The sequence below is a fragment of the Capra hircus genome, chromosome 17, assembly GCF_001704415.2.
Source record: "Capra hircus breed San Clemente chromosome 17, ASM170441v1, whole genome shotgun sequence".
Taxonomy (NCBI): domain Eukaryota; kingdom Metazoa; phylum Chordata; class Mammalia; order Artiodactyla; family Bovidae; genus Capra; species Capra hircus.
Genome location: NC_030824.1, coordinates 9952688 through 9977223, shown reverse-complemented (window position 1 = coordinate 9977223; position 24536 = coordinate 9952688). Strand labels below are relative to the sequence as shown.

Here is a 24536-nt window from a genome sequence, read left to right as displayed (position 1 = left end):
TCCAGCACCCTGGTCTGTCCCTTCCAACTCCTCAAGCAGACTGTGCTTCTGGTCCACTGGAGGTGCTCAATAAAGGTTTATTACATTAAAAATACATCACTGGGCCTCAGGCACTCAGGGCTCAAACCCATGGGGACACCACCTCTGAATCTGGAACACACGAAAAGCAGCAGCAGCTGAGGTGCAAGCTCAGGTTGTGGCCTACCTGGCAAACTCCTATGAACCCTTCAACACCCTACTCAAATGTGCCCTGTCTTAGGCAGAGGCAGCTGCTGGCCCTCTGTGGCTGTGCAGCACTCCTTTGCATGGACCAAGGGAGCTCCCCCAGCACCCAACTCAGGGCCAGGCACACAGCAATACACAGGGAACGCTGCTGATGCCCATGCCTGGACCAACTGAGGAATCGCAGGGCTGCGTCACCTTCTTACATCCTCTTCCTCATCTTGCCCTTCTTGGAAGGGGCACCCCGGCCAAAGGCGCCCTGCTGCAGCTCCTGGGCGCGGCGCCGGTTGCGGGCAGAGAGCTGCTTCAGGCCCCCACGCTGCAGGAAGCGCATCTTCTGGGCTCGGTGTCGCTGCTTCAGGATCTGCTGCTTGGTCTTGAGCTCTGAGCGCACGCGGCCCGCGGGGGTGCCAGGGGTGCGGGGCTGGGATGCACCTGCCGGGACAGATACGCCAGGAGCTCAGCTTTTGGGTCAACTCCCAATGTCTTCTCCTCCCAGAAGCCTCCCAGGTGTTCCCCTGTCCCCACTCCCATTCTGTGTTCAAGTCCCAACACCTGGCAGGTGGTAACTGCTGAATAAGGCTTAAGTCGTCTAATGTAATGGGCAACAGCGTGCACCCTCTAGCCCAAACTGCTGGGTGCAAATCCCAGCTGTGACCTTATGGACAATGACATAACTTCTCTCTGCCTCAGTTTCCCCGCCTGTGAATTATGAGTAGCATCTACCTCCAAGGTCCCAGAGAGACGTAAGTGAGTTATTATGTGTGCAGTATTCAGAACAAGGCCTGGTCCACAGTAAGGCCTCCTAAGTGTAACTATCACAATCAGAAATCACTCAACAAAGGCTTTTCAGCACCTCCTCTAGGCTGGGCACTGGGGAGCCAGGCAGGTTCCAATCCCTGTCTCTATGGACTGTATTTTCTAGGCTGTAGCTTAACCTTTTTCTAGCAGGAGAGAAATCAGAGAAGGTCAGTGAGGAGAAGGGACTTGTCCATAGTCACTCAACAAAGTGGTGGCAGCAGGCAGGAGCAGTCAGGCGCCTGTCCCATTCCGCTCTCCCAGGTCTCTGGGAGGGCACTTTACCCCTTGCCCAGGGCTTCCCTGGTGGCTCAGAGGGTAAAGCATCTGCCTACAATGTGGGACACCCAGGTTCAATCCCTGGGTAGGGAAGATCCCCTGGGGAAGGAAATGGCAACCCACTCCAGTACTCGTGCCTGGAAAATCCCATGGATGGAGAAGCCTGGTAGGCTACAGCCCATGGGGTGGCAAAGAGTCGGACACGACTGTGCGACTTCACTTTCACTTTTTCTTTACCCTTTGCCCACCTTAGTCTGTCACCTGCTGAAGGACCTAGGCTGCGCCAAGAGGACCAAGCACCCGAGTTGACCAAATGTACTACTTGGCAGCCTGTGTTTTAAGGACGACCCTCCCGGGGCTCTCACCTTGCCCTCGGCGGTGCTTCCCACCTCTTCGCTCTGGGCCGCGGCGGTCAAAAGTTTCTTCTTCTGAGTCACGATCATCGATTTTCTGTTTCTGTTTCCACTTTTGGTAGCTGGGGGGCTGCATTAAGGAGGCTGCTTGCGGTATGGAGATGCCCTTGGCGCTCCTGTGGTGTGACCATGCTCCCCTCCCCAACACACAGGACTCACCTAAAAGGGCTCTGGTGGTTGAATCCGCTCGACCCCGCCCCCTCCCTAGCCACCACCTATAGGAAGCTGGGGTGGTTGAGCTAGGCCACTCCCCTTCCTGACCCTACCAAGAGTGGCTGTGCTGATAAGAGCTTGGCCCCGCCCCTTCTGGTCCCGCCCTCCAGGATACAGGTCCCGCTTGTAGGAGCTGCTGATGTAGCGGCCACTCTCGGTCTTGATCTTTTTCTTGTCCTCTTGTCCTGACTGTCCCACAAACCGCTTCTTCTTACGGTCCCTGTGGGAGGAGTTGGGAGGTGTGCCGCAGAGGGTGGTGGCCCGCTTCCCCTCCAGGCCTGTGTCCCTCTGACCCCTCATCGGGTTGTTTGGAGGATTCAAGGAAAGCAGCATGCCCGCGTCCGGCATGCAGCAGGTACTCTGTTAAGGCCTATTCCTTGCCCTTCCTCACCATTCCCTGGCATCCCAGGCCTCCGAAAACAGCGTGGGGGTGTCTGGGGATTAGTCCAACCTGGGAGTCCGGGTCAGGGGCATGGGCCCCCTGGGGGGTTCCCGACCCCTCACTTTACCACCTCCTGACTCTGTGACCCTGGACTGAGTCAGAACCAGAGTCTGAGTCTAACTTCTCCAGAACCAGAGTTCAAAATGGGCAAACTGGGTCATGAGCCCCTGTCTAGAAAGATTAGCCTCTCAGAAGAGCAGATGGGGTCAAGACCCCTGTAGGGCATGACCACATGGGCTTGGGGGGTGGGGGGTCATGATCTGTGCTCCGCAGGATCCAGTGAGGGGTGGGAGGTGACATAATTCCTGCTCTAGGGGATCAAATGGGAGTCAGGACAGTCAGGGGGTCACACGCCTGTCGTGGGGACCAAGTGGAGGGCAGGTGGGCATGGGAGGGGTGTGCTGGCTGGCTCACTCACCACTTGAGCTGCTGCCGGCCCTTGGTCAGGCTCTGGGCTTCATCTCCCATCAGGTCCAGCACTGCACCAGTTACCTGCTGCTCGAAGGCGCCCCCGTCCCTGCCGACGCTCAGGCTGAAGAGGGAGGGTGGAGAGACACTCTGAGGTTGGGAGGGGGGCCCAAACGCCCACCCTATTCCACCCCGGCCAGGACCAGCAGCCACTCACCCTCGCTCGCTGTCAAAGTCCTTGGGCCGGTAGGGGATGTAGAATGCCTGGTCCCGCTGCCGGGCCTCCTCCCTCCGCCTCTTGGCTTCCCGGTGGGGTCCTGGCTGCTGCCGCTTCCGGCCGACAACTTCCGTGAAGACGTCCTGGTGGACAGAGGCCCAGCGTCACCTGCAGCCCCCAGGGAACAAACTGGCCTTCCCACCTGCCAGCCCTGCTGGGATCTAGGGCTAGGAGCTTCTGGGACCCTCCGTGTCCTCATCAGGACCCGAGGACCAGCAGAGGCAGGACTGGTAGGGTGGGGGTGGGCAGGATGCCGACCAAGGTGAGCCCCACCACGTGCCAGGCCCAGCTCAGGCCCCTAGTCTCATGACCAAGCCAAAGCCCCATCCCTCTCTGGGTGGCCTTGCTCTCTATGACGTGGACTAGCCGGGGGTCTTCAAGTGTATTTTTTGCCTACTGGACCCTTTCTCCAAATCAAGCATTAGAAAGCAGGCCTGGGGCCTTACCCACCAGGTGAATGGGACACCCTGGTTCCCCAGCCTTGCCTTTGGCCACGAAGGCCTAGTGCCTGACCCTGCCCGAGTCAAACCTCCGCTGCTGCCAACTAGGCCCCTTCCCATCTGTCCAGACCCCAGGCTGAGACAGGCAATGATGACAGCGACACGGCCACCTGGGCCTGTGGGAATGCTCCATGTGCCATCTTCAATCTGCCCAGAGGACCCAGGACCGGGTACTGCGGTCCCGTGGCTGCAGTGCCCTTGTCTACCAGGTTCCAGAATTGAACTTTCCTGATTCGCTTGGCAGCAAAAGCCAACCTGAGCCAACAAGAGGCTGTGTCTGTCCCCTCAGCGTGGGGACCAGCGCAGCGCACTGTGGAAACTAAAGCATTTCATGGTGGTGACACCCCAGACCCTGCTGAGTGTGTGAGGTCATCCACAAGGGACCCACCATAAAGACTCTGAGTCCTAAAACACACCTGGCCCCCTGGGCTTCAGGCAAGGGATGGCGGACGAGACCACAACCCCATCCCGTAGATAGGAAGGCTGGGGCTGGGTCACTGGTTGCCCCAAATGTCAGAGGTGGGACTGGACTCACTGCCTCCATCCCTAGTAATGGCTCAAAGCCCTGAGGTCAGCCCCATGGGCTGCTGGGACTTGACCCGCCTTTCCCCCACCCCAGGCCAGACTCCAGGGTCCCCAGGGTAGGGCCTGCACCTCTACACTCTCTCCCGCCACCTCCTCCTTCTCAGGCTGCTCCTCCTGCGGTGCTGGGAGGCTCGGGGCTGGGCCCGCCGGGCCCTCCTGCCGCTCCTGCCGCTCCTGCCGTCCCCGCTGGAAGCTGGCGATGGCTTTGCGGTCCTTCTCCCGCTTGGCGCGCATCACCTGGCTGCTCAGGTCGCGGCTGGAGGCGTTGATCTCAAAGATGGTCTGTAGTGGGGGGACACCCAAGGCCTTCACCCACTGGCCACTTCCTCCCCAATTCCTGCCTCCCCCACTTGGTGTGCTTTCTCTGGTATTCCTCCCAGTTCCCTTCCACTCATTCCTGGCTTTTCACAATTACGGAGGGAGGCCCAGAGAAGGCGAGTAACAGGCCTAAGGTCACACAGCTGGGACACACTAGATCTGGGATTTCAACCTAAGTTCACTGGACCACAAACCAGTGCTTTTAACCATGTGGGTCTCCAGCTCCTCTCCTCCCGGTGCCAGCTGGCAGGCCTCCCCCGCTTTTGTGGGCATCTCCTATAGACAAAAGACATGGGAGGCATCCCAATGGGAGTCAGGAGATAAGAGCTATTGAAAGCCTGCTCCTCTAACAGGCCTAGGACGTGTCACTGCCCTCTATGAACCCCAGTCTACCCATCTGTATGGAAGGCCTAGGAAACGTGCTGTGCACCAGCAGGGATGGCTCCAGAAGAAGCATAACCTTGGCTCTAGGGATGCTGACACAGCTAGAGCTGCGGATTGAGAGGATTCCCTGCTCGGGGCCCACTGGGGGGTCAGGTGCTCAGCCAGACCTGGGCCCCGCACTCACCGCCCGGGAGCGGTAGTTCCTGATGCTGTCCACCAGCCTGAGCCGCTGCAGCTCCTCCTGCTGGAAGTGAGAGCCTGGCAGGAGGGAGGGAGAGAGGTGTGAGGTCCAGTAGGTTCTGCGGGGTCCACCGTCTCCACCCCACACCCGCCTGAGACAGGGACTCACTGAAGAGGGGGTGCAGGCCCAGCCCGGCGAGGTCCAGCCCCTTGGCCCTCTTGATGGACTCGGGCGAGGGCGCCGGCCGTGAGCGTACATATTGCTGCTGGGCATTGTCAGCCACGCGGCTCAGGCCCCGAAGCTCCAACGATGCCTCCAGGCTGGTCCGCAGGCCGCAGTCCTCGTCATCCACCACGCCCTGTGGTACCCGGCCCAGTACACCATCCCCGCCTTCCACGCCTGCCGCTGCCAGGAGCCCCGGTCAGAGGCCGTCCTCTGCCCGCGGTCCATCCCTAGCCCTGCTCTGGGTCCTGAGTCACTAAAATCAGCCCCACAAGGGAAACCACTTATCGAGTGGCTCCGCCTATTTTTATAAATACAGGTTTATGGATCACACCCCCCTCTGCTCATGTCTGTATTGTCTGTGGCTAATTTCACACTACAAGGGCACAGACGAGGAGCTGCTGGGCATCAGGTGCTGCAGGGCCCAAGATGTTTACTATCTGACTCTTCATGAAAGTGTTAGTCGCTCAGTTGTGTCTGACTCTTTGCGACCCGATGGACTGTAGCCCACCAGGCTCCTCTGTCCATGGGATTCTCCAAGCAAGACTACGGAATGGGTTGCCATTCCTTTCTCCAGGGAATCTTCTTGACCCAGGGATGGAACCCAGGTCTCCTGCATTGCAGGCAGATTCTTCACAGCCTGAGCCACCAGGGAAGCCCTTATCTGGCTCTTTACCTGCCTTTCAAATACAGACATCTTCCCCTGGGGTCAAATCCCAAGCCAGGACAGCGTGGCCCACCTCCACCCCCTGGTCCACATCATGAACTCCAGGGGGACCCAGTCCTGCTCCGGCTTCTACTCACCTGAGGGCTCCTCGGGGGGACGGGCAAGGGTCAGAGCACGGCCCAGGAACAGGTGTAGGTCCAGCAGGTAGGGGACCTCGTCGGGGGCCACCAAGGAGTAGGCCGTGCCACTTCGGCCAGCCCGGGCCACGCGACCTGCAGGGGAAGGTGGTCAGATGGGGACAAAGGCAAAGAACCCCAGAGCCCAGCATGAGTCCTACGTGCCCAGCCCTAAGGGTGGAGCCACGCTATGGCCCCACCTCACTGAGCAGTGTCCCACCTAAGAAGGGGGCAGGACAGTGAGAGTCACTGGGGCTACCTGCCCAAGAGGTTGTGAGCCCACATGGTGCTCTGGGAGGTTAGCAGGAAAACCTCCCTGGCGGTCCAATGGTTAAGAATCCATCTTGAGATGCAGAGGACATGGGTGTGATCCCTGATCGGGGAACTAAAATCCCACATGCCACAAAGTAACTAACTAAGCCCGTGAGCCACAACAAAAGATCCCGCGTGATGCTTTGAAGACCCTGGGTGCCACAACTGAGACCCGAAGTGGCCAAATAATCAATAAAATTTAAAACAAAGATAGACGCAAGACACTGCTTTTCATTGGTATCAAAGATCTTTAAGCATCCCCCACTATGGGTGATTTTTCCCAGAGAAATAACCCAGGGTGCAAAGATTCAACCGCAGGGACCCCTATTCCCTCTGTTGGAAAAGCAGCAAACCAGGAATCACTTTAAAGACGTAAGGACAGAGGGTCAGTTAATTAGCTGATGACCACCTGGGGTGCGTACTATACAGCTGAGGAAAGGGGCCGCACACTGCGGTCTATGGCCAAATCCAGCCCTAGCCTAACTGTGTAAATAAAGTTTTATTAGCACACAGCTGTATTCCTTCATTTACATATTGTCTGAGACTGCTTTCAGGCTACCAGGGCTGAGATCTGTAACAAACTACATAGCGCCAGAGCCTAAAATATTTACCATCTGGCCCTTTACAGAAAGTTTGCCGACCCGTCACAAAATGGTGTTTAGATGATGAATGGAAAGCACGCGTGCTGTACACAGAGGTAAGAAGGTTACAGGTAAGAATGGCCAGTGTGGGGGCTTCCCTGGTGGTCCAATGGCTAAGACTCTGCACTCCCAACGCAGGGGGCCTGGGTTCAATCCCTGGCCAGGGAACCAGATCCCACGCACCACGGCTCAAAGTTCACGAACCACAACTCACGATCCCACACGCCACAACCAAGACCCAGCACAGCCAAATAAGTAAGCAAATAAAAATAAGTTTGTTTAAAAAAGGAACATCCAGTGTGATTCTATTTTTGTGTTAAGTAAATCCATGGAGAACATGACACTTTGGCTTGTTTCTGAATCTTGCAAAAATCACGTCACCATGTTTGGAAGATTTTGTTTGTGGTGGTCTGATTCACACTGCTGGTCATGTAGCGCACAAGAAATTCCCTTTGGGGGTTCTGAGATGCCTCGAGGGATGCGCAGGGCCAGCCCTCCCAAAGCAACGGAATCAAGGGTACAGTACGCAGCCGCCAACGGGGAGACAAGGCTGGAGACCCAGGTGGAGGCTCCCTTGCACCCCAAAGGTCCGCCCATGGGCAGCCGACCCCGGGCGGCCAGAGTTTACCCATTCGACAATGTTCAATTTCACGCAAGACAACTAAAAGAAACCAGCCCACCAGATGCTTCTCTCACATGAACTTACTTAACTTACTCGTATTAAAAATATAACGCACGTATTTATGAGTTAAAAGAAGAAAAAAGCAAGTAGGCTGATGGTTAAGAGGGGCTGCAGAAGGGGAAGCAGGAATTAGATTAATGGGTACAGGGTTTCAGTTTGTTAAGACAAAGATGCTCTAGATAAAGAAGGTGAGTGCCGGTTACACAACAGTGTGACTGTACTTGATGCCACTGAACTTACAGCTAAAAGTGGCTAACATGATCACTGCATGTTTATGTATATTTCACCATAATTTGAAAAAAAAGAATCCCAGACGCCCCGCTTTGCTAGCTGTGTGACACCTGGCTAGTTCTGAACCTCCCCGCCTTGGTTTCCTCATCTGTAAAATGGGGCCAGTGTGGCTGGTACCCACTGCACAGGGTTGTTGTGAAGACAAAAAGCAAGCGGAACACCTGGACCAGCGCCTCATATGATGAGCACCTGTGGCCGTCACATCACCAGTGGGGGTGGGGGACTTCCAGGAGGGGGATGTCCTGCCTTCTAGGTGTCCTGCTCCACTTTCAAATTTTCCTTCAACATGTGGGAGTGAGTTGGGCTGGGTGGGCTGGCCAGGCCTGACAGGCTGCCTGGATAAAGTAGGGAGTCAGGAAACCCTGTCCACAGTTGATGGAGCAGGAGGCAGATGGGTCAGGCAGCTGTGCAAAGGTTACAAAGGTCCCCAGGAGTTTCAGGGAGAAGACTGTAGGGAAGAGGGGTCACATCATCATGGACCCTGAAGGCAAAGAGAAGCAGAGGACTGGGGAGCCCAGAAAACTCGGAGGCATCACCCCCTTAAGAGTCTGAGGCCGCCTGACAGATCCGCTCCCCAGAGAATCTGACTTATCGGCCCCTCCTTGGGCCTTGGTTCCCCACCAGTAGTGGCAGCAATTGAGTCCTGCACCCTCACTCCTTGCCAAGACTTGGCGCCCCTGCTGAGGTCCAGTCCAGCCATGGGCTCCTTACCCACGCGGTGCAGGAAGAGCTTGCCCTTGGCGGGGAAGCTGTAATTGATGACGTTGTCCAGCAGCGGGATGTCCAGGCCCCGGGCAGCCAGGTCAGTCACGATGAGGGCGGAGCACTTGCCGTGCGTGAACCTGGCCAGATTAATCTTGCGGGCCGTCTGGTCCAGGGCGCTGTAGATGTAGGCACAGCTCACCCCCTGGGTCGCCAGCAGCTGCTCGGAGTGAAGGCCAGAGAGAGGGAGAGGGGTTAGACACAGTGGCAAGGCCACGGGCTCTGGAGTCAGATGCCCTCCGTTTGAAACCCAGTTCAGCTGGGTGACATCGGTTTGGTATCTTCATCAGTATAAATGGGACTTGTATCACCTCTCATCTCTGCAAGGTGGTTTGAGTGTCAGGAAAAATGACACGTGCAGAGAGGTTTCCCTCAGGGAGGCTGCAAGTGCTACTGTAAGACATACAAGTCTCCTCCTGAGTCACTAACAGGCTGTGTGACCTTGCCCAACTTTCCTAACCTCTCTGCGCCTTCACTTTCTTCTGCAGAATGGCGAGACCACGTTTCCTCTCTGTAATTTTGTTAAGAGGATTAAATGAGCTAACACAGTGCTGAGAACAGGGCCCCCAACACAGGAAGCACTGTGAAAGTGGAAACTGCTCTTTAAAAATGATGATTTTGGTTTTCCTCATCAGTGACTCCAGCAGCCATGCAGAGGAAGCACCGTTAAATGTGTGTCATGTGAGTGAAACCCAGTGAACTGCGTCCTCAGATAACAGACCCCAGGTGTGGCTGCACTGACTCGGGCCTGGGCAGCCTTGGGGGCTAGAGGACTCCCTCCCCAGGAGGGTGACAGGTATACACGTGCAGAAAAGTTCATCAAGCTGCTCACATAAGATTAGGGCCCTTTCTACAGCTTACGGCATGCAGGTTATTTCTCAATTTAAAAAAGAAACACAGGGGATACTAAAAACCTACAGAAAAATGATGCGACAGCTGAGATACACTTCAAAATACCCCGGATGGAGCGACGAATATTAGAGATGAATCAAGACTGGGTGTGAGTTGATAACTGAGTACCTGAGAGTTCATTATGCTATTTTCTGACTTCGGTATGTGTCTGAAATTTTCCATGTGTGTGTCTGTGTCTCTGTGTGTGTGTCTCTGTGTGTCTGTGTGTGTGTGTGTTCAGTCACTTTAGTCGTGTCTGACTCTGAAACCCCATGGACTGTAGCCCACCAGGCTCTTCGGTCCATGGAATTCTCCAGGCAAGAATACTGGAGTGGGTTGCCTTTTCCTTCTCCAGAAATTTTTCATAACATCTTCAAAGAATTTAAAAAAAAGCAGAGCTCTGGCCAGGCCCAAGTGCCGCTCTGGTGCTGCTCTCTGGTGGCCGAATCCGGAACTGCAGCTCCGAGCTGGCGCTGGAGTAGGTGTTGGTCCTCAACAGGAAAGAGGGTTTGGGGGCGTCCCTGCTCACCTCACTGAGATACTCCGCGTGGTGCTTGGTGGCCACAAACACGACTGTCTGGTCCTGGGGCCGCACCACGTTGCGTAGCAGGTGGAGCAGCACCGCAGCCTTGGCATCCTCCCGCACCAGGAAGAAGGAGGTCTGTGGAGAGAGGTTACTTGGATTGGCTCGCAGGGCCAGGGTTGGGGTGGGGGTGGGTGGGTTCCTGGCCCCGCGGGCCGGCGGAGGGGCACGGGCGGAGCCTCACCTTGAGCTGCTCGTTGAGTTTAGAGTCCACATCTAACCGGATGAGCACGGGCTCCGTCAGGCCTGAGGTGGGCAATGGAGGATGATGGGTGGGGAGTTGCTGAGAGTCAAGACTGCCCACCCCCACCACCCCCCAGGTACTGATGAGTTTCCTAGCCCCCAGCCCCGCTCCTGTGGCCCCCTCACCAGCTCGCGCGAACTCGACCAGCAGCTTGGGCAGTGTGGCAGAGAACAGGACAGTCTGGTGGCCCCCGGGGAGGCGGCCGATGATTTCCTGGAGCTGCTCTGCGAAGCCCATTTCAAAGAGCCTGGGAGGGCAGAGGGCAGGGCAGGGTCAGGACAGGGGCTTCCATGCCAGTGAGTTCCAAACCTGTCATCCTGCCCTCATCGCTGTCACCTGGACAGATGCTTCTGTAAGCCAGGTCACTTTTTCTCTGTTTGCCAACCTTATCCTAAGCAGTCATGACCTTGGTACGCTGGGCCTGGTCTCAGTTATGCTTTGTTTTGTTTTGTTTCGGCTGCGCTGTGCGGCATCCAGGATCTTGGTTCCCTGATCAGGGACCAAACCCATGCTCCCTGAATTAGGAGTGCAGAGTCTTAACCACTGGACCACCAGGGAGGGCCTTGTTCAAATAAACGATACCAGCCCTCACTCGGGGTCAGGCACGGTTCTGTAAGAATAAAACTTCCCCTGTGTGCACTATTCTATCCCCACTTTGTAACTGAGGCAGACCACCAAGGCCTGTGGACCCTCAGGGATTTGCCCAAGTTCACAGAGCTGGGATCAGCTCCCACCCCTATCTGGCTCCAGTCTGCGCTCAGCCTTGTGCTACTTTTTATCTCTTTGAAATCATGCGTTTGTTGTTTCACTATTCTTTTCTATATTCCTAATACAAAAGGAGAACTGTTGGTTCAGGGAGCCCCATCAGCCCTCACATGACCTGCAGTCTGTGGCCCACTCTGGAGAAACACTGCTTCAATCTGGGCTGCGTAGGTCTATCCTGGCAGAGCCCTCCCTCCTGGCCAACCCTGACACAAGTACCCGGAAATGCTCCTGCAGCCTTACCTGTCAGCCTCGTCGAATACCACGTACTCCACACTCTGCAGCTTCAGGTTCATCTCCACAGCAACATGCACCAGGCGCCCAGGGGTAGCAATGATTCTGGAAGTAGTTGTGCCGGCCAGGTCAACCGGGTCCAGGGTCACCAGCATAGCCCTCCTCTCACTCCCCAAGCCCTGGCCGTCGAGGAAAGGGCCCCAGAGCCTCATCCCCAACCCACAAACTCACATGTCGGGATTTTCGTGCAAGGCTGCAAATTGGTCTTCCATCCTAGGAAGAAGAGGGGGTGTCTGTCAGCTTGATTGAATAGGCTTCTTTTGTCTCTCTCCCTTCCCATCTCCAAATGCCTAGATGAGCCCCACACCTTGATCCCAGGCTTGGAACTGGGGGAAAGCTATGCTGAGATGCTAGCCAAAACCACTGCCGGGACAAGGGCTATAAGTTCAAACATACAAAAGGACTGATAACAACAAAGTTCTCCAGTGAGAAGGACTCAACCATAGAATTCCATCTCATTCACTCAGTTCAGATCGAAGCAAAACTGCCTTTGACCCACAGCACCACCTAGCAACTAACCCTGGAACTCCCAGCTCCACCTGGAAGCAGTTTCCTGGATCTCTATGTCCTTGTTCTCAAACTGTTTAAGCATACATCCCTCACTTTAGTTCTCCTCTGGAAACACCTCGGGACACCTGTAGGAGCCTGGAGGCAGAATTCTGGGCCAGGTCCAGCTTATGGAGGCATTTCTGACAACCACAGCAACAGAGATAATAAATTATAATGTAGGCAAAAGAGCACTAAAAAGCGAAACACTCTTTCAGTGAGAATCAAGAGTGACTGGTGACAGCGACATCCTGAGAATAAAGAAGGGGCCACCCTTTGAGGGAGAAAATGTGGGACAGGGGCAGGGACTCTAATCTTAGCTCTACTTCCAGACCACCGTGTGGCTCTCTGGGCCTATCACTTCCTCAGCTGGCTCATCTGTAAAACAGGTGTGGTGCCTGTTACCTCAAAAGGACGGTATAAGCACATCAGGAAAAATACAGTGTTTTGTAAATTTGAGCTACCAAAAACTTGTGTGCATTCCACCTGAAACAGCCCCAAATCAAGCATATTAAAACATATACAACTAAGCAACCCATTTGGGTGACCCTGGTGCTTCCAGCTCTCCTTTAGGAACACCAGAACCTGCGTCTGAGTTGTGTGGGAAATTTCTTTCGGTATTTTACTGTATGTTTCCCCTTGCTGGTATTTCAGGAACGTGTGGAGACGTTGCTGTTATTAACAAGCAGCACGGGCTCTATCCATCTGATGGGGAGGCCCAGGCAGGCTTGCTTTGGGGGCCACCATGCAGGGCACCGAGGGGGCTCTTACTTGTCCCCACCCAGGATCAGGGCAGTCTTGAGGCCAGTGAACTTGCCAAGCTGCGGAGAGACAGAGAGAGAGAGAGAGACAGAGCTGGTGATGGGAGCTGAAGCTTCCCTGGTGGCTTGGTGGTAAAGAATCCCCTGCCAGGGCAGGAGATGAAGGTTTGATCCCAGATCGGGGGAGATACCCTGGAGAAGGAGATGGCTATCCGTCCAGTATTTTTGCCTGGGACATCCCATGGACAGAGGAGCCTGGCGTATAATCCATGAGGTCGCGAAGAGTCGGATACGACTCAGCAACTGCGCATGAGTAAGGATGGGAGCTGACCCCACCCACCGAGGCCTCACTGACTGGTCCCAGCTCAGTCTAGCCACCCTGTCCCCCCGCCTGGGCATACCTCCTTGGTGAACTTCATGGTCTGCAGGGCCAGCTCTCGGGTGGGCGAGAGGATGAGGGCGCGGGCCCCGGTCTGGGCGCTGTGGGTCTTGAGCCGCTCGAACATGGGGATGAGGAAGCAGGCGGTCTTGCCGCTGCCCGTCCGGGCCATGGCCACCACGTCCTTGCCGTCCAGGATCATTGGGATGGTCTGCAGGGGAATGAGCGGGACCGGGGAGGGATCAGTTCCTGCACCCACCAACCACGTGATCCACAGCGTCAAGTCCCAGCGGAGAACTGGGGCATCTCAGCGGAAGGGGCGGGGCCTGTCTCCCAGCCCTGCTCCCACTCTTGTTAAAGCCCGTGTGCACAGGTCCAGGGATGAGCGGCCTGTTACCCCCAACCCTTTCGACCTTTGGGACACCTCTCTTTCAGTTAAGCCAGGCTCTACCTCCCCGTCTGGTCCTCCTCCTCAGGACCCCAGAGAAACGCTGTCTCCCTCTCCGCTAAATGTCTGAGGACAACTATCATGAGATGACAGTGGGTGATGATGGGGTGTCTGTAAGCTGTCGGGGCAGGGACTGAGCAAGGAGCAGCTTAAGTGGCAAAGAGGCCCGAGTCGAGCATCTGCCCTGCTGGGCCTGACTTTTCTCCGCTTGTGAATGGGCAAGCTCATGGGGCTTCGGCCAGAGTAAGAGGGGACAACAGGTGTGATGGCTGGAATGTCAAGAGGCCAGATGGACGGGTCGAGTTGGCATCCCCTCCTTCTGACCCACAACAGCGTCCCTGCCCCATACCTTCCTCTGGATGGGTGTCGGCACCTTGTAGCCCTTCTTCATGATGCCTTTGAAGACTGGGTAGCTCAGGCCTGGGAAAGACACAGGAATGGCCAGGGGGCTGGAGAAGGCCCTATGACACATGGCTGAAAACTATACGGGACAAATGACTGTCTCAAAACAAATAAACAGCAAGGAAAAAAAGCAATAGAACAAAGCTGATGGACTAATAGAGACTGAGAAGACAAGTTTACTGATTGTGGGGTATGAACTACATTTGGCTTCTGACATGAACACTCAATGCCATGGGCTTCCCTGGTGGCTCAGACAGTAAAGAATGTGCCTGCAGTGAAGGAGATCTGGGTTTAATCCCTAAGTCTGGAAGATCCCCTGGAGGAGGGCATGGCTACTACTCCAGTATTCTCACCTGGAGATTCCCATGGACAGAGCAGCCTGGTGGGCTACAGTCCATGGGATCACAAAGAGTCAGACATGATAAGCAACTAATACATATATATGTACATACATAATGCCGTGAGACAATGGGGGTCTGAACACTGACGGGGCCTGGGATGACACTGAGGAACTGGGTGTTTTAGGCGGAGGAGGTCCTGCATCTCTTGGAGGCAGGTGGGAAGTATTTAGGGACGGGAGGAGATGACTTGTTTCTTTGCTCAGTTCTCTATCTGGGTGACTGTCTTTTTCTTATTGATTTATAAAAGCTCTTTATATATTAAGGTTATTAGCTCTTTGTCCCACAGTTGCAAATACATTCCAATATAACATTTACTTTAACTTAGCTTACAGTGTTTTTTGGCTTTTACACATGTCTAATTACCATTCAGCCCCCAGATATCTTTGCCTGTTCCTGCAACAGCATCACCCAAAGTCTTGCCCTAACTGTTCTCTCATTCTGTGAGGCCCGCTGCCCACATAAGAAGGCCGTGACTGGCTTGGAGATTATCTGCTGCCTCCATCCACCCAAGCCTACCACAGTGCAGAGTCTGGAACAGATCATGGAGGCCATGATGACCCCCTGTGGCTCCCCCCACCCAAGTTCCCAGATGCCTGGCTCACCCACCCATGGACTGGAAGCCTCCTGATTTCTTCTTCTTCTTGTTCTGAGCTCGCACCATCTCCCGTGTGTCTGGCTCCACGTCTGAGGTGCATTCCGAGGTGGGGAAAGTGGGTAGGGGTCTACCAGGTCCCAGCTGGGAGGGAGCAACAGAGAGGCAGCATCACTCCAGGTACAGTCAGACCACTGGGGGCAGGGAAGGAGGCTGTCCTGCTGCCAGGCCCCTCCAACTTGCCCTCATTCAAGGTGCTGATGCTCCTGTGAGATCACGTGACTTCTCTGCTAAAGGGCTCTCCTTTGACCGGATGAAGACAGGGCAGCGGGTCTGAGAGTAGGCTCTGCAGACAGACTGCCTGTGTTTCAGTCTCATATCTGTCACTTGCGGCTGTGAGACCTCAGGCCTGGGACTTCCTCGCCCACAGCCTGTGTTCCCCAATCACGAAAACGGGGATGAAAAGAACATATGCCTTACAGGGTGCTGGGAAAACCAAATGGGTATGTGTACATCTTAGGACAGTGCCCAGATGGTGGCACCACCATCATTATCATCCAGACCAGTTATTCAGAGCCCTCAAAACTTTGGGAAGCCAATCGAAACATCTATTATGAATGAGGTACCAGACTTTTCCAGTCTGTCCTGCACCCATCTCCCTCAGCCCCTTTCTGATCCATCACCCTTCCCCAGATCTGGTCTCTCTCATTCCTGGCTTCCTCTCTCTGCCACCCACTTGTTCTAGCACAATTAAAGCATACCCAGACACCTCCTCTGGGGAGCCTTCTTGGACTACAGCACTGTCTTCTTCCTCTCAGAAATAACATTTATAAAAATACTAACTCATAATAATGGCTAAAACTTATATGGCACTTATTATAAGCCAGGTGCTGTGCTGAGCGTTCATATAAATTAATTCACTCCTCACAACAACACTGTCAAGCAGCTATTATTATTTAGCCTCTTTTACAGAGAAGGAAACTGACACACAGAGAGGTGAAGTGACCTGGCAAAGTCACACAGCCAGTAAGGGATATGAACCCTGGCTTCAGAGTCTATATTCCTTCCTATGTGCCCCTCTGTGGTCCAACACAACCCTCTAGGTCAGAGCTGCACCTGTCTTGTACAGTCCCCGAGATAAGAATGGTTTTTAAATCTTAAAAGATTGTAGCAAAATCAAAGAAGACAGTTTTATGACCTTATATGACCCTGCAAAGCCTAAACTATTTACCATTTGGTCCTTTACAGGGAAAGTTTGCCAACCTACCCCTGCTCTAGACACATGATAACAAAGTGCCTTTTAACATACTGGTGCCCCAGCAACATTTACTGACGAGCAGAATGTCTGAACACTGTCATTCCTCCTTTCCACAGTGTTTGAGGCACACAGACTCAACTACTTTCTGCATGTGCAGAAGTTGAAGCACACACAGAGAGATTAAGCAATTTCTCCCATTTGTACTCCCCCACAGCCAGTACAAGGTGTTGAACACATGGCTGTGCCTTGGTCCCTAGTTATAGAGAACCTACTGTGTGAGGCTTGGTTGAGATGGAATAAGGTCCCCATCTGGTCCCTACTTCTGAGGAGCAGAGAGGGCTCTCTTCATATAAACCCCCACTCATTCATCTATTATACCCAGAGTCTTCTCTGTGCCAGACATCCGCTAAGCACAAGGTTGTGAGAAACAACAGGCTATAGCTCTTTTGCTCCACTGGGGCTCACACCTGTTCCCCCTCCCCCCGGCCCCCTATTTGCATACACTTAGCACTCAGTAGTGGAAATAGCACAGGGTCTGGAACCATACAGTCCTGGATTTGAATCCTGGCTCTCCCACTCACAAGCTATGAGGTTTTGGTCAAGTTCCTTCACCCCTCCAGGGTTCTGTTTCCTTCTCTGGAAAATGAGGATAAGCACTTAGCTCGCAGGGTTGATGTGGGGATTAAATGATAAGGCTTATAAAGGCTTTTAGCACGGAGCCTGCACACAGTAAGTGATCAATAGACGCGAGTTTAACTTATTATTAGTTTCCCAGAGGTTTGGGGGCGTCGCTGTCTCAAAGCCACGAGGTGCAGCCTTCCCCTAATTTGTCTGCCGAAGAACCCCCAAACTCTCAAAAGTCCAATGTTCAGCACCCGCACTTTTCATTGGGCGAATGGAAACCAGGACCCGCCCCCGATGGCCAGGAAGAAGCCAATGAGAAGCGCTAGACCAAGCGTCAGCCAGGAAGGCCCGCAGGCCCCGAGCTTACCCAACACAGAGGCTTCAGGAGTCTAGACCCCAGGTGTGGAGGGTCCTGGGACACGTGCTCAGGCCGGAGGTCCTGCCTTGATCCCCCGGCCAGCCGATCTCTCCCCATCCTCAGCCGTGCCCGCTCCCCAGCTGGGGGAACTGCCGGGCACCGCGCGGAGCCGGGGCTCGGGTTCCGACGTGTATCCCAGCCCTGCGCTCCCTACCTTCTGGGCCCGGGCGTCATCTTCTGCCTGGATCTCAAACTCGCCGTCCTCCGAGTCGCTGCTGCGGGACTGGGACGCCGCACCCCGGCGCTTCCGGAGCCCCTTCTTCTTCTTCCACTGGGCCATGGTAGCTCTGGACCGCGGTGCGGCCGCCGGGCGCGTGCCGGCAGCCATGCGGGCCCCGGCGCCGGGAAATGGGAGGGGGCGGAGGCCGTAGGGACGTACCAACAGCGCGGCGGGGGCACGGGGGACGCCTCCACGCGGCCCCGGCTGCGTTCCTGCTCCTGCTGCTGCCTCCAGGGGCTTGATCCGCATGTGCGCACACACTCCCGTCGCTGGCGCGGAAGTTACCCCTTCCGAAGCTTTGGGGAACTCCGGGGGGCGTCCGGAATCGGGGGCCTTAACTCACCCCCGAGGAGTAAATGGTTCCGGCCGCCCCGCCCCATCCTGTCACTCATGGGTTGCTGTTTGACGCGCGTGTGCGCGCGCGGAACACACGTCGCTAGGGCCCGGCTGCCAGCTCTGAGTCGTTCCGCACGGTACCCCGGGCTGGGGCTGGGGCTGGGGGCGGCCTTGGAACTTCCCGGAGTCGCGGGCTCCCGGGATTCAGAGCTGCCGATTCGCATGTCCGGCGCGCGCCTCCGATGCCCGAGCGCCCCACAAAGGAGTCCAGGCCTGGGAGCAGGGGACGCTGAGGGTTACGACCGACGTCAGCGAACCAAGATGCTCAGGTAGGAAAATAACTGGATAATGCGGGCACAGCGGACATTTCCGGGACGTGGACTTGGGGATCAGTGAATGAGGGGCAGCTGGAGGACTGGGTGTCATCCCCTAGTAGGGGAATGGTTAAGTGCAGGAGCTTTAGACCCTTAATCAGGTTCAAATTCAATTTCCACTGTTTTAGCTTTATAGGTGTGACTGACACTTGTAACTTCACCTTTTGAAGCCTCAGTTTTGTCATCTATAGAATGAACATAATGGAAGCTACCTCACAGGAGTGTTGAGAGGATGAAATGAGACAATGCTTGTAAAGCTCTTTGCAGGAGGTAGGCTTGGGATCGATCAATGCTTGTTATTATTTCTGCCCGATAAATATGTACAAGATATAGAAACCTGCCCTGTTTCCCCCATCCCCCATCAGCATAGTTGATTTTCTGTGTGGTGCCAGAATAGGCACAGGCCCAAATCTCTTGTTCATCCCCCTAGTGTTCTATAAATATTGACTGAACACACACCAGTATGCTAGGAATGCGTATTTACTCATTAAATATTCATCTGTAGCACCCCTGTCCCTGTCATTTCTGTGTGCTCACTCACTCAGTCGTGCCTAACTCTGCGAATCCATGGGCTGTAGCCCGCCAGGCTCCTCTGTCCATGGGGATTCTCCAGGCAAAAATACTGGAGTGGGTTGCTATGTCCTCCTCCAGGGGATCTTCCCAACCCAGGGATCAAACCCAGGTCTCCCACATTGCAGGTGGATTCTTTACCATCTGAGCCACCAGGGACGCCCACCCCTTCATTACAACAACTCAAAAAATGTCAAATTTCTGAAATGTTCCCTGGGATTGGCAGCTCCCCTTTGAGGAAGACTGGTTGAGGGAGAATGTGACCTTTTTGCCCTGGGGACGGGCCCTTAAGCAATTGCCAGTCTTTTCTGATGACAGATAGTTGCTACCCTGACCCTTTCACAGGGAGCCCTGAATGTAGGGCCTCGCAAGCAGAGCACCCCTGCTGTCACTCAGGACTACGGAGAGTATGAAGACCCCGGTGGAGATGGCCATCAGCGGGATGCAGACCCTCCAAGTTCAGCACTGTGGCCGGAGTGGCTACCGGGTCAAGGTTAGGCCATCATACGTGGATGAGACTTTGTTTGGCAGCCCTGCAGGCACCCGGCCCGCACCACCAGACTTTGACCCACCGTGGATGAAGAAGGCCAACAGAACCAGAGGAGTGGGGACAGGGGTGTCTCAGGCCTTGGGGGCCAGTGGGACCTGTGAGTCCACCTCCTCCAGTGGCAGCACCCCAACCCTCACACCAAGGAAGAAGAACAAATACAGGTAATAGGATAGGAAGATTCCCTGCCATTTATCTGCTGTGTGACCTTGGGCGAGCAATTTGACCTCTCTGAGCCCATTTCCTCACAGTGGAAGGTGGGACCCAGTGGGATTATTGAGAAGACTTAAGGGGATGAGACATGTACCGTGGTTGGCACAGTTACCTGACACTCAGGAATAAATAAATGTAATGGCATTAGACTGGACTTCTGAGGCCCAGAGGGGTGAGGTGATTTGTCCAACAGAGAGAGAGAGTGTTAGTCGCTCAGTTGTGTCCAACTCTTTGCTACCCCATATACTGTAGCCTGCCAGGCTTCTCTGTCTGTGGAGTTTTCCAGGCAGGAATAGTGGAATGGGTTGCCATTTCCTTCTCCAGGGGATCTTTCCAAACCAGGGATTGAACCTGGCTCTGCTGTACTGCAGGAGGATTCTTTACCTTCTGAGCCACCAGGGAAGCCCTTGATTTATCCAAAATCACAGAACAATTTGCATAAGATTATTATTGTGGGTGATCCATCAAATGACATATGGTGATTCCAAACTGAAGCAAGTCATTTTGAAAATGGTTCTTGCTTCATTTTCACCAACAAGTTAGAAAAATGGAATCTAATGCCAGTGGTTATTTTTGTAGGGATTATTTAGATTATTTCAATGAATTTCAGCATCGAGGGAGGCCACAGGACTCTATCTTATTGATTGTCATCAGTGTCTTGAACAGAGATATGGAAGACTAATGTATTAGTCAATCAGGTTTGTTATATGTAACAAAATACTATAGACTTAAACAGCCTAAGTTTGATTTTCCACAGTTATGGAGGCTTAAAGTCCAAGGTCAAGATGCCAGCAGGGTTGGTTTCTCCTGAAGCCTGTCCTTGGGTTGCAGATGGCCAGCTATTCCCTGGGTCCTCACATGGACTTTTCTCTGAGTGTGTACACTCTTGGTGCCTCTTCCTCTTCTTATAAGGACACAAATCCTATTGGATTAGAGCCTCACCTTTGTGGCCTCATTTGTGTGTGTGTTAGTCGTTCAGTCGTGTCCAGCTCTTTGCGACCCCATGGACTGTAGCCTGCCAGGCTCCTCTGTCCATGGAATTCTCCAGGCAAGAGGACTGGAGTGGGTTGCTATTCCCTCCTCCAGGGGATCTTCCTGACCCAGGGATCAAACCCAAGTCTCCTGCATTGCAGGCAGATTCTTTACCACTGAGTCACCAGGGAAGCCCATGGCCTCATTTAACCTTAATTTAATTCAACACAAATCTTGGGAGGAGGCAATTCAGTCTTTAATAACTAGCCAGTCCTATTTGGGATCTATTCTGAGCCAAAAGGCACATCACTAATTGAGAGTGGGAATAGTGCCTATTTAAGGAGATAAAATTGAACAGAGATAAAAGCAAGGCCCCATTATTGTCATGTCTACTTGACAGTTCCCATGGAGCACAGGGCAGGCTCAGGTTGACATAGCAGCACTGACATCTACAACGTGGCTGAAAGTGCTGAGCTCACTGTAGGCTGCATTAACAGAAGTCCATGACAGGAAGGCAACAGTCAACCTCATGCTCTCCTGGAGGTTGGAACTTTGTGCTGGATGCTGACAGGTAGAGGGTGTCAAGTTAGAAGGTGCATAAGAGGTAGAGATGCTATTAAGCAGAAACTTTGGTACCAGACAGATGTAGGTATCAACCAAATCTGGGTTTGAACAGCTAAATCAAGTGGCCAAAATGTTGATTTTTCAAAGACTTGAAGTTTGGGAATGGGGAGCACTTTTAGTTCTGGCCGAAAGTCATGGACCTCACACCTCATAGATATGCCATGAATATTTGTGAGATTAATTTTAAAAAAAGTGCTGAATGAATCTGGTTAAAAGTAAGAGGCCTTGAAGGCATTTAAGTCTGGCTTAGTGATCAGGAGCTTGAGCCCTTGAGTGGGGGGCTGGATTTGAATCTTATCTATACCTTCCTTGTTATCCTCCCTGTGCCTCTGTTTTCTTGTCTATAAAATGGGATTATCATATTGCCGTCCTGTGGGTTTTGTGAGAAATAATGAGATAACACAGGGGACAAGCTGAGTCCTGGGCCTACACATGAAAAACCCTGAGTAAATATTCAAAAATTTTAAAAGCTACTCTGGTGGTGTGGCCAGGTCACAGCACCCTCTACATGCCAGGTTCTTAGCTGTGCAATTTCAGAAACAGTTAGAAGGGCCACATGACTGCAGACGGTTCGGCTGACAGGGCCACTAGGAAAAGGGTGAAGTGGTGAGTTAAAAGAAAAAGTGAACGCTCTGAAGACTAAGGTTATATTAATGTTGGTTGCAAATAACATAAGGATTGGGCTTGCAAACAAGCTAAACGCGCCTCAGCAGACAAAGGGCATTTGGGGCTCATATAACAGGGGCTCAAAATGTTGTTGGGATGCTTTCCTACACACATTCTGGGTGAGATGGCCACCAGCTCTTTTGCCCTTATATCCTTCCTGTCTGTTCTTCAGCACTCAGTGGAAGAAAGACATCTCTCTCCTAGTAGTTAACGCAAAGATTCTAAGGGAGACTCCCATTGGGCAGAATGGGTCATGTGGTTAGTCCTGAGCCAATCAGTGTGGTCAGGAGGATGGGGTATGCAAATTGACCTGCACTAGGCCAATTGGGCACATGCCCAGGATGGGGTGGGGAGGATGCAGGGGGACTGGATGCTCTGCAGGGGAAAAATAGTAAGAGTTGGGAATAGTGGTACTTGAGGGCTGTGGCTTCCCTGTGGGTACTTCTGGGATCTACAGGCAATCATCTGCTGCTGCAGGGGCTTGCCTAGGGGTGGGGGGCGGGGGGGGTGAGAAAGTTTACAAGGCTTATTTCCCCAGCTCATTGTTTCTCTTCCCTTCCCAGACTGATCAGCCACACTCCGTCTTACTGCGACGAGTCTCTCTTTGGCTCCCAACCAGAGGGTGCTGGCTGGGAGGCCAAGTGGATGGCGAGAGGTGATGCTGCAAAGCTCCACGCCCTCTTCTGGACACCCCCAGCTACCCCTAGGGGCAGCCATTCTCCCCGCCCCAGGGAGACTCCAGTGCGGGCCATTCACCCAGCTGATCTCTCAAAGACAGAGCACAGGGTAGTGGCCAGCTCCCGGAGGCTGTCCGTGGATGGGTTAGACACTCCACGCCCTCTGAGGCGGGAGTGTTCCCACTCCCTCACCCACCTTGATGTCCCCAGCACAGGTCACCCACCCACCAGTAGTCCCTGCACAAATGGGCCCCGAGATCCCAGGCCTGCCCCATCAGGGGTGACCTTCCGGAGCCCCCTGGTGACTCCCAGGGCTCGTTCAGTCAGTGTTTCAGTGCCAACTACCCCCCGACAAGGTAGGGCTACCCAGAAAACAAAGCCCCCTTGGAAATGAATTTCTTGGTCCTTTCTGCAGGTGTGCCCATGGGGTCACAGCGAGGGGCAGAGTTTCAGAGAATGGTGCTGCTGGGCAGGCCCCTGGGGAGACCACAAGGCATTGGTGGAGCCCTCCTGGGGACAGACAGAGCAATGGTGGGCCGTGCCCCCCCCTCTGACCACCTCTGGTTGCTCCCTGCTTTCCCCACTGATACGGACTGGAGGGTCAACCCTGACATACCCGTGTCCAGTCCTGTCACAGCCACATGGCGTATCAGTGCCAACCCAGGGGGTGTCCCCCAGGAGGGCCCCCACCTCCTCCATCACACCCACAACATTGTCTCACCGCCAAGTGTGAATAAATAGTGTGATTGCCAACCTGGAGGGCTCTTCCTCCTTTCAAGCCAAGCTCTTGCTCAGGATAAGTTTCCAGCTGAGTCTGGAGGCCTCAGGAATTTTCCCAGGCACCATGTGTGGACCAGCGGGGAACACGAGGATCTGGGTGGTATGTGAGTGGACATTTAAAAATTTTAGTAGTCATGTATTTATTTTCATGTATTAAATATACCAGTAGCTCATCGAAGCCATGAGTTTTGTTAATTTCTTTTTTCCCCATAAGGTAAAGACCAGTGTTAGGCCTGAATTGATTTAAGTAACAAAATTAATAATGTCACAGTCACGACCGTGGCAGTGGGGCAACTGATCCTCCTCCCATCATGGGCTTCTAGCTAATGCCACTAATTGGTGGGTTGGCTGGTTCTTCCTGAATTCAGAATATGGGCTACAGTTGTTTTGAAATCAGATCTATAAACATATATCTGATGTACATTTCCTACCTTTAAAAATGCAGGTCAAGAAGCAATAGCTAAGACTGGATGTGGAACAATTGACTGGTTCAAAATTGGGAAAAGAGTATGACAAGGCTGTATATTGCCACCCTGCTAATTTAACTTATATACAGAGTACATCATGTGAAATGCCAGGCTGGATAAATCACAAGTTGGAATCAAGATTGCCAGGGGTAATATCAATAACCTCAGATACGCAGATGATACCACTGGCAGAAAGGGAAGAGGAACTAAAGAGCTTCTTGAGGAGGGTGAAAGAGGAGAGTGAAAAAGCTGGCTTAAACTTAGCATTTGAAAAAGCTAAGATCATGGCATCCAGTCCCATCACTTCATGGCACAGGGGGGAAAAGTGGAAGCAGTGACAGATTTTATTTTCTTGGGCTCCAGGATCACTTTGGACAGTGACTGCCGCCATGAAATTAAAGGATTGGAAGAAACAAGCTGCTCCTTGGAAGAAAAGTTATGACAAACCTAGACAGCATATTCAAAAGGAGAGACATCACTTTGCCAACAAAGGTCCATCTAGTCAAAGCTATGGTTTTTCCAGCAGTCATGTATGGATGTGAGAATTGGACTATAAAGAAAGCTGAGCACCGAAAAACTGATGCTTTTGAACTGTGGTGTTGGAGAAGACTCTTGAGAGTCCCTTGGACTGCAAGGAGATCAAACCAGTCAATCCTAAAGGAAATCAATCCTGACTATTCATTGGAAGGACTGATGTTGAAGTTGGAACTCCAA

The 24536-nt window shown here is 53.5% G+C and overlaps 2 protein-coding genes across 5 annotated transcripts; one reads left to right on the top strand and one right to left on the bottom strand.

Annotated features, from left to right (window-relative positions):
* On the bottom strand, nt 58-17760 carry DDX54 (DEAD-box helicase 54). Of its 2 annotated transcripts, none has more exons than XM_018061173.1 (20): nt 17531-17760; nt 15091-15220; nt 14031-14101; nt 13256-13444; nt 12865-12914; nt 11719-11760; nt 11497-11592; nt 10617-10738; nt 10432-10493; nt 10194-10325; nt 8723-8933; nt 6047-6181; nt 5189-5425; nt 5024-5097; nt 4207-4419; nt 2993-3135; nt 2786-2899; nt 2041-2145; nt 1665-1774; nt 58-657 (listed from the first exon to the last, which is right to left on the bottom strand). In XM_018061173.1, exons 1-20 carry the CDS (start codon nt 17702-17704, stop codon nt 425-427), a joined length of 2643 nt encoding a protein of 880 aa, XP_017916662.1. In that variant the 5' UTR covers nt 17705-17760; the 3' UTR covers nt 58-424. The 2 variants fall into 2 exon arrangements, with proteins under 2 accessions (XP_017916662.1, XP_017916664.1); XM_018061175.1 differs by having other exon boundaries at nt 5189-5419.
* On the top strand, nt 17868-23533 carry RITA1 (RBPJ interacting and tubulin associated 1). Of its 3 annotated transcripts, XM_005691480.3 has the most exons (5): nt 17868-18261; nt 18435-18576; nt 19222-19587; nt 22462-22553; nt 22991-23533. In XM_005691480.3, the coding sequence occupies exons 3-5, from the start codon at nt 19286-19288 to the stop codon at nt 23314-23316; spliced, it is 720 nt and encodes a 239-aa protein (XP_005691537.2). In that variant the 5' UTR covers nt 17868-18261; nt 18435-18576; nt 19222-19285; the 3' UTR covers nt 23317-23533. The 3 variants fall into 3 exon arrangements, with proteins under 3 accessions (XP_005691537.2, XP_005691535.2, XP_005691534.2); XM_005691478.2 differs by having other exon boundaries at nt 18498-18576; nt 22462-23533; XM_005691477.3 differs by having other exon boundaries at nt 22462-23533.